At 39.1% G+C, this 10,425-nt stretch overlaps 1 protein-coding gene across 1 annotated transcript; it reads right to left on the bottom strand.

Moving 5' to 3' along the window:
* Window positions 1-83: 83 nt before the first annotated feature.
* Window positions 84-8,203, bottom strand: soat1 (sterol O-acyltransferase 1). Its single transcript, XM_061077564.1, has 16 exons — window positions 7,982-8,203; window positions 7,095-7,246; window positions 5,885-5,943; window positions 5,214-5,362; window positions 4,988-5,047; window positions 4,732-4,839; window positions 4,073-4,352; window positions 3,845-3,923; window positions 3,613-3,697; window positions 3,485-3,530; window positions 3,263-3,392; window positions 3,068-3,165; window positions 2,881-2,979; window positions 2,268-2,403; window positions 1,899-2,044; window positions 84-1,743 (listed from the first exon to the last, which is right to left on the bottom strand). The coding sequence occupies exons 2-16, from the start codon at window positions 7,243-7,245 to the stop codon at window positions 1,666-1,668; spliced, it is 1,704 nt and encodes a 567-aa protein (XP_060933547.1). The 5' UTR covers window position 7,246; window positions 7,982-8,203; the 3' UTR covers window positions 84-1,665.
* Between the last annotated feature and the right edge of the window lie 2,222 nt (window positions 8,204-10,425).

Genomic DNA, 10,425 nt, shown 5'->3' with positions numbered 1-10,425 from the left:
TGAGCATCTCAATTGCAACACTTTGTTACTGGTGCCCTTTTACACAAAACACATTCATCAAAGAAGAGGAGGCAAAGTGAACATGCAGTTCTTAATTTGTTTTTATTCTTCATAGTTCTCATACTTTGATGTGTTTTTAGGACATATGACCGACATCCAAAAATAGAACAACATACTGATTCATAAAATTGTCACCTGACACAATAAGATAGTCAAGGCCAGAATAAAAAGAATGATCCCAATCAATACGAATATGACAGTCAGCTCACAAAAATAGATTAGAAAAACAACATTTCTGCATCTTGGCGTCTTTCACTACTAATTAATTAAAATAACTTTATGAATAAAATCTTCTAACCATAAAGAGAGATTAAAAGTTCAAAGTCAGCACTAATTACCACAGGACATTCCAATATCTCAACTATTATCAGTACATGATACAAATAAGTTGCTGGTATTCGTGTTGTTTATTAATGATTAACTTTATAAAGGACTAAAGGGAAGTTTCTCTTGCAGAATGAGCCGAGGAAACATCACAAATAAAAGCTTTTAATACAGTGCCACCTTGTGGCCATAGCGTGTTTAGAAGTGCTTAGTTTCCTAGCTGGTTTTACTTTGCATTGTGCATCTCATTATTCACAAGAATAAATACATTGAAATATGTCGAAATAGGCAACATCAACTGTGGAATGTTTGGTTTCCTTCAAATAATGCACATGTACCTAAACTATTTAGGACAAGAACAAAAAGCACACTGAGCAGAAACAAATCCTTATTGTTTGACATGAAAATTACTGTCCTGGAAAACACATTCTTGTCCTATTAAATGTACTTAGTATTTGACAAAGAAAACTGTAGCCCTTTATATTATCAGTATCCCAGTGTTGTAATATTCTAGCAGCCAGCTGCACCAGTTTTACAATGGGAGGCATTCTGTGGTGATTTTCCCTTGCAGTTGGAATCACTGTACATAATTCACATATCATCGGTCATTAACAAAATACAACTGCATTTAGGTTCAGAAGGACCCTGACAGTAGGTGCATATTCAAACCAGGTGGATTCAGTAATAAGGAAAACATTCAGCAGTCACAGAGTACCTTAACTCCACACATTACAACTGTCATCTTTTTAAACAGTTTCTCTTGATCTTCTTCAATCCAGTGTTAAAGAATAAACATTTCTTATGGGCAGTGAATATAAATAATAATAAATATTTTTCCAAACAGCATACTGAATGCACTTTACTTTCATTACTGCATATGTGAACAGCGTTTGTACCGTGTAATGTTTGTTTTCAGCTGCTATGTCATTGTGTCACAGTGGTAATCACTGTTTCTATTGGCACAGGGTTTCACAGTTGATCAAGGAAAAACATGAGAAAAATCAAAAGTACCTTAAAATAAGAGTTCACATGAGGTTCTATGTGAACTTGTAATTGTTTTGTGGGGTTGCCTTTGAAAGACATAAAACAGACTAAGGCATCAGTGTAACTTAGCTGCTGGAGTAAAGAACATTTTGGCAGATGCGTATTGGTCCTCTTACCTGCAATCATTCACAGACTCAGTTGTGACCTTAGTGCAATAAAATAAAACAATATTTTGTGAAAGAAACCGGAAGGCTGGTAAAATATAGCGATAGTCCTCTGCAGTGGTTCAAACACAGGTCACAGTCGGTCAGATTCCACCATCGAGCCTCCCTGACAGCTCCAGGAGCGAGGTGTCAGTAACTCAAGGAACGAAGGCTGAAACACCAACATAAGAAGCTGAAGTCACATTGACGCCCAAGATAGATAAACTAAATCTTTCAGATGAATAAAACTGTATCCATAAAGAAAAATAACATCAGGACAACATATTGACTGTTTGGTCAGAACAAGGTTAATGCTGAAGTTTTTACCTCTTTCAGGGGGCAGTAGAGCTGGGCATACCACTCGTGGGAGTACAGACAGATGATGACACCCTGACCCAAGAAGAGGGATGTCCACATGATAATGTTCCAGATGGGACCTTTCCTTTGGTCGTGCAGAATGAAGTTGAACATCACTGTGAGAGGATGAAGAAAAGAGATGAGGGCGGAAGCATAATGAACAGATAAATGATACGAGTTTCATGATACTTACAGGAAAATTATATTATTAAATCCAGCTTTCAAGCAATTTCGGGGTTAAATGAAGCGTACGGAGAACAACTTTGTGTCACATGTCTTTAAGGCACTTCAAAAATATATGTGTGATAACATTGAGGGGTAGTGAAATTTTGTTCTTACTTCCAAAGCACATAAAAAGGCAGAAGAGCACGGGATAGAAAAAGCCAAAGCAGATTGCAAGAATGTACTCGTGGACCACCGCAGACACTGTAAACACAAACAGCATGGCTGCTGCTCTGAAACGCTTCCGAGACATCTGGATTGAAAACAGCAGAGAGAAATGACCAGGTAAACATCAGTGGCAAACAGCTTCAATTTAATCCATGCATTTTTTTAATCAGCATTGTGTTTATTAGACTACATTTAACATATGCCTCCATGCACCAATCAGTCAATTTGCAGGTAATATGGTCACTAATTCCCCCTTCTGCTCCTAAGATACGGCGTTTAATAATGGCTGGGAAAGATTTTTTGCATACCATTGTGATGCAACAATGAAGTTAGCCTTTATTCTCTTTGATATTAAATGCAATCACTTCATAATTTTAATGTAATTAGACATTTGTGTTAGATTGTGTCATAATTACTGCTTTCATTTTTAAGATAACCGTCAAAATATAATGCCTCTCACCAAAGGTTACTGAGGTATAAAAACAGAAAATAAAAAAAACACATAAAGATAAGACATTTCCATACTGCTTGGTAAAGATAGAAAAAAACTAAAAACACTTACCCACAGGAAGTCCCTGTACACATAGTAGTACAGCCAGTCATGGACCACAACGTTCCAAGTGCGATAGTAATTGGCAAAAGAGGTTGAATTCCACCAATCCTATTATGAATCAAATTGAATTGAGTCAAATATTAAGTGCAACACTATTAAAAATGTATAAAATTAAATATCAATCGAAAAACTGCACCTTGTAAAACATCCTATCAGCAAAACAAAGCATCTCAGCAAATGCGTTGAGCCAACAGTGGAGGAAGGCAAAGAATCCCAGGAAGAGAACCAACACTCCTGTGAAGAAGGAAACATACAAGATTCACAAATGATATTGTATTGTTACAGCAAAAACTTGTAAATGCAAGGATCCACAAATCAGTGGCTGATTTACCTGGGAGGATGGAGTTGAAGACACAGAGGACCATGGCCTTCAGGTCAAACAGCTGAAGACTGATGCTGCGAAACTGAGGGATGCACAGCCTCACAAATACGTAATAGGCGTAAAACAGGCTGCCAAGTACCTGAGCGGTTGGAATCAAAAAGAAAATGAGCCAATTCCGTTTGCTTGAAATTTTGAGCAAATACAGTAGTGAAATGTAAAAGAAGTTGGTACCTGAAGTAACTTTGTGGCTACATAGCCCCATCTGATCCCTGGGTTCCTGCATTAAGTTAAAAACAAGGTTTGAACAGTTCTCAAAAGGAAATTTAAGATACAATCTGTCAGATAAAGAGTCTGTTTACCTGGGGTACTTGTCTCTGTAGATGAGTGTGGGTGCAAACAGGAAGTAGATATACTGAAAAACTTCAGGGCCCACTGGGCTGGGAGCTGTAGATGACAGGAGAGACTGTTTGTCAACATAAGATCATAAGGGAAAGGGAACACAGAAACTTTATGAATTGTATGAACTGTACATGGATACACAGGAAAAGAAAGAAGAAATTAAAAACCTATAGTTGTGGGAACATTACGTACTGGTTTTGTCTTTGTTCGAGGCCAGAACTCTTGGTACATTCTCCCTGATGAAGGAGTGTACTTTCATCATCAGACGCACCTGGAATTACACAAATAATAAAAATGATTGAATGAAAATAATTGACCAGATATTTGATTCAAGAGGGGAGGGTGAATTTATACAATACATTTTAAAGTGACGACATCAGCCAGGTAATATGGTATGGTATGGTCATACTGGTCATGTACCTGTTCCAGGATGATGATGAAGCAGGAGGCCGGTGGCATACTGTTGATCACCACCACATATGTGGGGAGGAATCCCAGACCCAGAGCTTGGTAGAGCAGGAATACAGAGCCAAACAGCAACGTGTACAACCTGGGGCTAGACCCGGACTGGCTCTGTGACCACAGGTGGAACAGGGTGAAGGGAACCACCAACACAGACAGGAACATGCAGATCCACGTGCACACCACCAGAGGGAACTGTCCAAACGCATAGACCAGCAGGTCAAAGTCCAACACAAGTCTGAGGCAGAGCAGAAAACGTAGACATGAGAAACTTTATGGTTCATGAGAGAGGATCTAAATTCAGTTATATTTGTGTGGCACCATATCACAACATACATTATCTCAAGACATTTTACACAGTAAGGTTGAGACTATTATTTTCAATTATCAAAATTATACAAGGAAATTCAACAGCTCCCACAATGAGCAAGCACTTGATGACAGTGGAGAAGGAAAACTTCCTTTTACAGGAATAAAACTCCAACAGAACCACACTCAGGGTGTGCGGCCATCTGCCTCCACTGGTTGAGTTGAAATATTAGCAAGTTCAAAAGTTATATAAATTTTAGGAAATAATAAATAAATAAAAAGTATAATGTGCAGCAGTCTTATATTACCTTCCTTCATCAAGGAAATCCACCACAAGTGTACTGAGGATAAAGAGAATGAGCAGGGCAATAAACATGTGGTAGATGGTCCTGATGTGGTTCACCTCAAACAGCTCACTACAGGAGAACAAACAAAAGACCATTGACACACACTCTTTAAGTTCTGCTAAAACGGTTCACTGTAACAAAGACATACTTAAATGTACCTCGGTATTGTTTAAAAAAATGTTTTTATGCCTTTAACACCCAGTTAGTTTCAGCTTACTCTAGGATCGACCTGCGATCGACAAACTCTTTCCCCTGGCCATGAGGAGGCCGGAAATGCCTGAAAGATAACGGAGTGAAATCAGGTACCAGCAACTTCATCATTTTCGTAGGAAGAAGAGCAAGTGTATGTCCATGAGAGACAAGGGGACAGTTTGGGCTGCAACACCCTATGGGAAGCAACATAAAGCAACATTTGATTTGATAGAGAAGTTGTAGGTCAATACCCGAGTTTGTTACGCTCCTTGTCCAACACTGGTGCTGAGAAGGCCGAAGGCACAGGTGCAGGCTCCAGACTGGCTGACTCTTCAATGAGAACGTCCATGAAGTCATTGACCTGACTGTCAAACTGACGCATCAGGTCACTCTTGAGGAACTGCGCAACAAAGAAGAGACACAGACATTTTTTTTCATTCACAGCATTTGGGTGGCAGCAATGATTTGATTCTAGAATATACAAACTTGGTTTTACATTGTGAAGTTTCACCTTTTTAATTACACTGACACAGATCCCCCCCCCCCATAACTGCTAAAGAAAGTACAGGTATTGCAATCCACTGCAAAACATTGATGCAGTAAACACAAGTACTTTTGAATACATACAATAAAGTTTCAACAATAAATATTTTCACAACTCCCATATAAACCCTTAATATTAAGAGTATATTTGTAGAGTTATTGAATGCAATATGAATTTGACAAGCGTCAACACCAAGCCAGAGTTCTATGAGCCAAATGCAGTTCCGTTTTCATTATGACAGTTTAAAAATAAATCATAAAACCTACAGTAGGCTTCACAGACTGCTTGAATTAAATAGAATAATAATGTCGTGATATCATGTTTGATTAGCCAAAATGCAAGTTCAGTTTTTTTATTCTGGATTACAGATTTACCAACCTCTGCTTTTCTTTTCAGTTGTAGCTTTTTGCTGATCACCTGTTCCACTTCAATTTCCCCTGAAATCAAAAAGAGAACATAAAATAACAACTGTCAACATGCTGCTTTGTCCCCTCCCATTATCAAAAATACAGCTCTACACAAAAGGCACACCGATATCAGTGTTGCCAGGTCACCTCGTCCCAGCAGAACTTTGAACTGGTAAATGCAAACATGAATTCAAGCCAAATCAAATATCTTATTAAATGACCAGGAGAGAGTATACAGGTGGCTATTTGAGGAGATGTCAAAATAAAATTCAGTTTAGAATTTTAATCTGTTTTTAGTACTGCACATAAACCTTTACAAAAGACTTTGTTGCTAGTAGCCTTTAATAGTTGATGTAGGTTTTAGTCATTGTATTGTCTGAGTGAAACTGTTGAAAATAGCAGAAGTCCACTAACATTAGATCCAATGTTGCGATATCCAAATGGAGAAACACAAAATTCATTGTGTACAAAGTGCAATAAAGCCCCTATTTGGCTGAGTAAATGTGAATGCTTATGATTAAAGTAATTGCAGCTCATCCGTTTGGTAGCCATCTGTTGTCAAACAAGTTTGCTCAGTTACTGACTTCAGTCACACAAACAACAGTAACACACCTTCACTAGTTAGAATGAAAGTGCTTCAACTACAGGTTTTATTTTGGTACAAGAGCAAGTGAAGCTGTGAACAGATTCATTTCACACGAGCTCTCTTTCAACATCCATCGGTAATGACATTAACTTTATTGAAGATATTTGCTCTCAGGTCTAGAGATCTAGAGAACACTTTAACAAAACAGCACAGCAAAGAAACTGACTCAACTCAACTCTGTAACAAAGCCAGGATTACAGTAAATTATACTTTTTTAGCATATTTCCAAATTCTTTACCTAGATACATCAATAATGATTTTGATGAGTTCATAGCTTCTCATCTGTGTAGTAGTGTTCAGCAGTAAGTAGCCTCAGTCACTCTCTACCCTGGTGAACCAAACTAAATGTACCATAGGTCAAAAACATTGCTTAAGATGAAGACATCATCACATGACAAGGTGTCAGTAATTCAGGTTAAGTCACGTCCAGGATAATTGACTGGAATTTTAAAAAAGGGAGGACGTGATTGAGTCAACACGCACAGTTCATCTTGCATTTCCCTTTTATATGCACTGACAAGGGAGAGTTTCTCACCATTGCTTGGGATGTGGGTCTCTCCGTTCCCTCGCCGGTGGTCTTCAGGACTACACTCCCCTTCCAAAGAGCTGTCTAAGTCAGAGAGGGGGGGCGTCAAGGTGATGGGCCGCAGGCGGGACCGAAGGACGCTGTCATTGCCACTCTCCATCCTGAAGAAGTGGATTGAATTCAAGATGAAGAAATAAACAGTCGCATCCACCAGAATAAAGCTTTTATGTGTCATGGACGCTTGGGCTGAACAATACAAATAATCATCACAAGATGAATGACAGCAACAGGAATTTATTTGATTTATTTCCTTTATAAATCTCAATCACAGGCACAATTTGATTTGAGAAGGACAGTTTCGTAATTCTGCTGTACTTGCACAATGACAATAAAGGTATTTTGAACAGCAACAGTCCAGTATTCTAATGGATTGAGTGAGGGGGTTTATTATATAAGTGGTCAACCTCCGATATGTAAAAGGATTTGCTGTTTATCAAGTATTTGCCATTCTCTGACCACGAAGAGAGTAAAACCACAACTTTCAATCAGGAGCGAAAATCTAATAATAACGAGACATACTGTATATCACAATAAATATTGTTATTGACCGATGTGAAGATTCCTTTTTAGATATGTATTGGTCACATCACAGATCCCTGAGAGGAAACTTAACAAATCAGTGTTCAAACCGCCTCAGGTAGATTTGACTGAGTGCCAGAGCAAACAAATGAGAATCAAATCAGCCAGTCCTCACCTGACACACAGACACACGGCTAACAGCTGAGCTAGCTGCGGTGGAGCTAACACCAGGAGTCAGTGGGATGAGCAGATTGAGAAGGAGCTAACACGACAGCTAACGACGAACCTCGATCATCACAAAGCTCCAGGTTACTCACTTGACTTCAGGGGCCGACTCCTCCAGCGGACCTCAGGCCGAGCAGAGTCCACACTCAGCCGGGGAAACTCCTGTGATGACAGCGACCTGTGGCGCTGCTCACCTTCCCCATGGTGCACACAGCCAGCAGGCGAGGAGCCCGACGGCCGCCGCTGATTGGCCCAAAGTCTCTCCTCCTTTCCATGTCACCGCATTGGCCACGCCGGTCCTCAGATCAGTGATTTGGTGAGATTCATGAGTGAAGAGGAACACTCTCTCTCACTTCCTACTTTCTCTTGACTGTGAGACTGAAATCTGGGTCTGACACTGTCTGTGTTCATCTGGTCCTTCGCTCTCTTTCACCTGCGTAAGAAATACTGAGATCTTCACACTGAGGCTCCTCACGTAGCAACATTATTTAGTCCCAGATTTGGCGCACATCCCAAAGTGTGGCCCACGTGGAATGATGTCATCTGTTTTTTGCTATTTGGGCCACAATCACCATTTACCACATGTTGCAGCTTTAGGTTTATATCCTGATTACACTTTTCCGAGAGCACCACAATTATTTTTGGGATATTTGGGCCTAATTTGCTTCAAATTAAATTCAAAACAACTTTGGGGAAATTCTAAGGCCCATAGAGCATGAATGCATTATGAATTTGTCAAGCGTCAACACCAAGCCAGAGTTCTATAAGCCAAATGCAGTTCTGTTTTCATTATGACAGTTTAAAAGTAAATCATAAAACCTACAGTAGACGTCACAGACTGCTTGAATTAAATAGAATGATAATGTTGTGATATCATGTTTGATTAGCCCAAATCCTGATTACACTTTGCCGAGAGCACCACAATTATTTTTGGGATATTTGGGCCTAATTTGCTTCAAATTAAATTCAAAACAACTCTATTTTTTCGAATTTGGGGAGGAATTCTAAGGCTCATAGAGCATGAAAAAACACAAGTAAAAAACAGAAAGAAAAACAAGGGTGACATCAGTCGATGTCCAGGGACAGTTAAAAATCAGTGGAATAGTAAAATTATAAAGTGAGAGCAGTGTATATGGATGTAAAAGGACGGTGAACAGGATAACGGCTGTTGAAAACTGATCACACGTGGGCCACTTTTTAAAGAATTTTTCACATCATTGCCTGAAGTATCCCACATCCATATGCATACAGTAACTACCAGGGCTGGTGTGGCTGAGGGGGGAGAGCGGTCATTCTCTGTGTGAGGGTTGCAGTTCGATCCCAGTCTTCCCCATCTGCATGCCGAAGTGTCCTTGGGCAAGATACTGAATTACCCCTTCATATGAAAAGTGCTGCCCATAGATGCACTGTATGAATGTGTGTATGTGAATGGGTGAATGGCAATAAACTGTACTGTAAAACCCTTTGAGTGGTCATCAAACTAGAAATGCTCTATATAAATACACACCCCTCTTGTTAGTAGGGACGGGAATCGGCAGGGACCTCCCGATACGATACTATCACGATACTTAGGTGGCGATACGATATGTATTGCGATTTCTGTGGGTATTGCGATTCTGTAAGTATTGCGATTCGATATTATGATTTCCAGGGATTTCTTTTGGTTATTTTTTGTTTTAAGTACTGGACCATGGAAAAAAGTTGAATCATACCTTCAAATACAACACAGTCAAATTCACTTAGAGCTTTACAAGTTTTATTTCAAATATTAACATCAACTTAATGACTGCCAGGCAGCCAATAAAGAAAATAAATAAGATGTGCCCTATTATTGTATAGCCCCTGTCAACTGCACACAAACTGACAGATTAAGAAATGTATGCCACTTAGGCTTCTTTAAAACAATAAATAAAAGGTAAATTAAATAGAATGAATAAAAGTTTACTTAAAATATAAACTTTGAAATAAACAAAAAGTAGGCTATTGTTGTTTGCATGTAGCCGATGCAAAGCTAGTGCTTGGGTATGTTTAGATTCTTGTGCAAAAACAAGAGCTGGTCAACATGCTCTGGGGTGATGTTGGTCCCCCAATATATCCCCCCGGTATAAACCAATAAATATGTTTTTAAAAAATAAAAAAATCGATTTAAAATCGTCATTCACAAGAATCGCGATTTGTAACAGAATCGATTTTTTTCCCCCATCCCTACTTGTTAGCACTTCTGACCTCCTTACATGCGTCATGTGAGTCATGTTTAACCTGAGTGATGGAATGTAAGATGTTTGGTCGTGAGGAGTTCAGGTGTCCTACACTGAAGACTCGGACATGTCTCTGTATGGAGTTAAGAGGAAGAACATGCCATCATTTTCTGACTTCATTTTGACTTCTTCATGACATCACTTATCAAATGAATCATATGATGGGGATTAATTTCTCCCAATGAGGTTGGTCAACACATTACACATAACTAAAATATGTTCATAAATGTTACACCAGTAAATTTGTTCTAATGAAGGCAGTATAATTTGAAATATTT

Source organism: Limanda limanda, chromosome 9 (assembly GCF_963576545.1).
Source record: "Limanda limanda chromosome 9, fLimLim1.1, whole genome shotgun sequence".
Classification (NCBI taxonomy): domain Eukaryota; kingdom Metazoa; phylum Chordata; class Actinopteri; order Pleuronectiformes; family Pleuronectidae; genus Limanda; species Limanda limanda.
The sequence above is the reverse complement of the archived record's forward strand: the minus strand, read 5'-3'. Positions and strand labels throughout refer to the sequence as shown.

Coding starts and splice junctions, on each gene's coding strand:
- soat1 (XM_061077564.1), bottom strand. CDS start 7,245: ATGGAGAGTGGCAATGACAGCGTCCTTCGGTCCCGCCTGCGGCCCATC. Junction 5,048..5,213: donor AAGGAGCGTAACAAACTCGG/GTATTGACCTAC, acceptor GTTATCTTTCAG/GCATTTCCGGCCTCCTCATG. Junction 4,840..4,987: donor GATCGCAGGTCGATCCTAGA/GTAAGCTGAAAC, acceptor GTTCTCCTGTAG/TGAGCTGTTTGAGGTGAACC.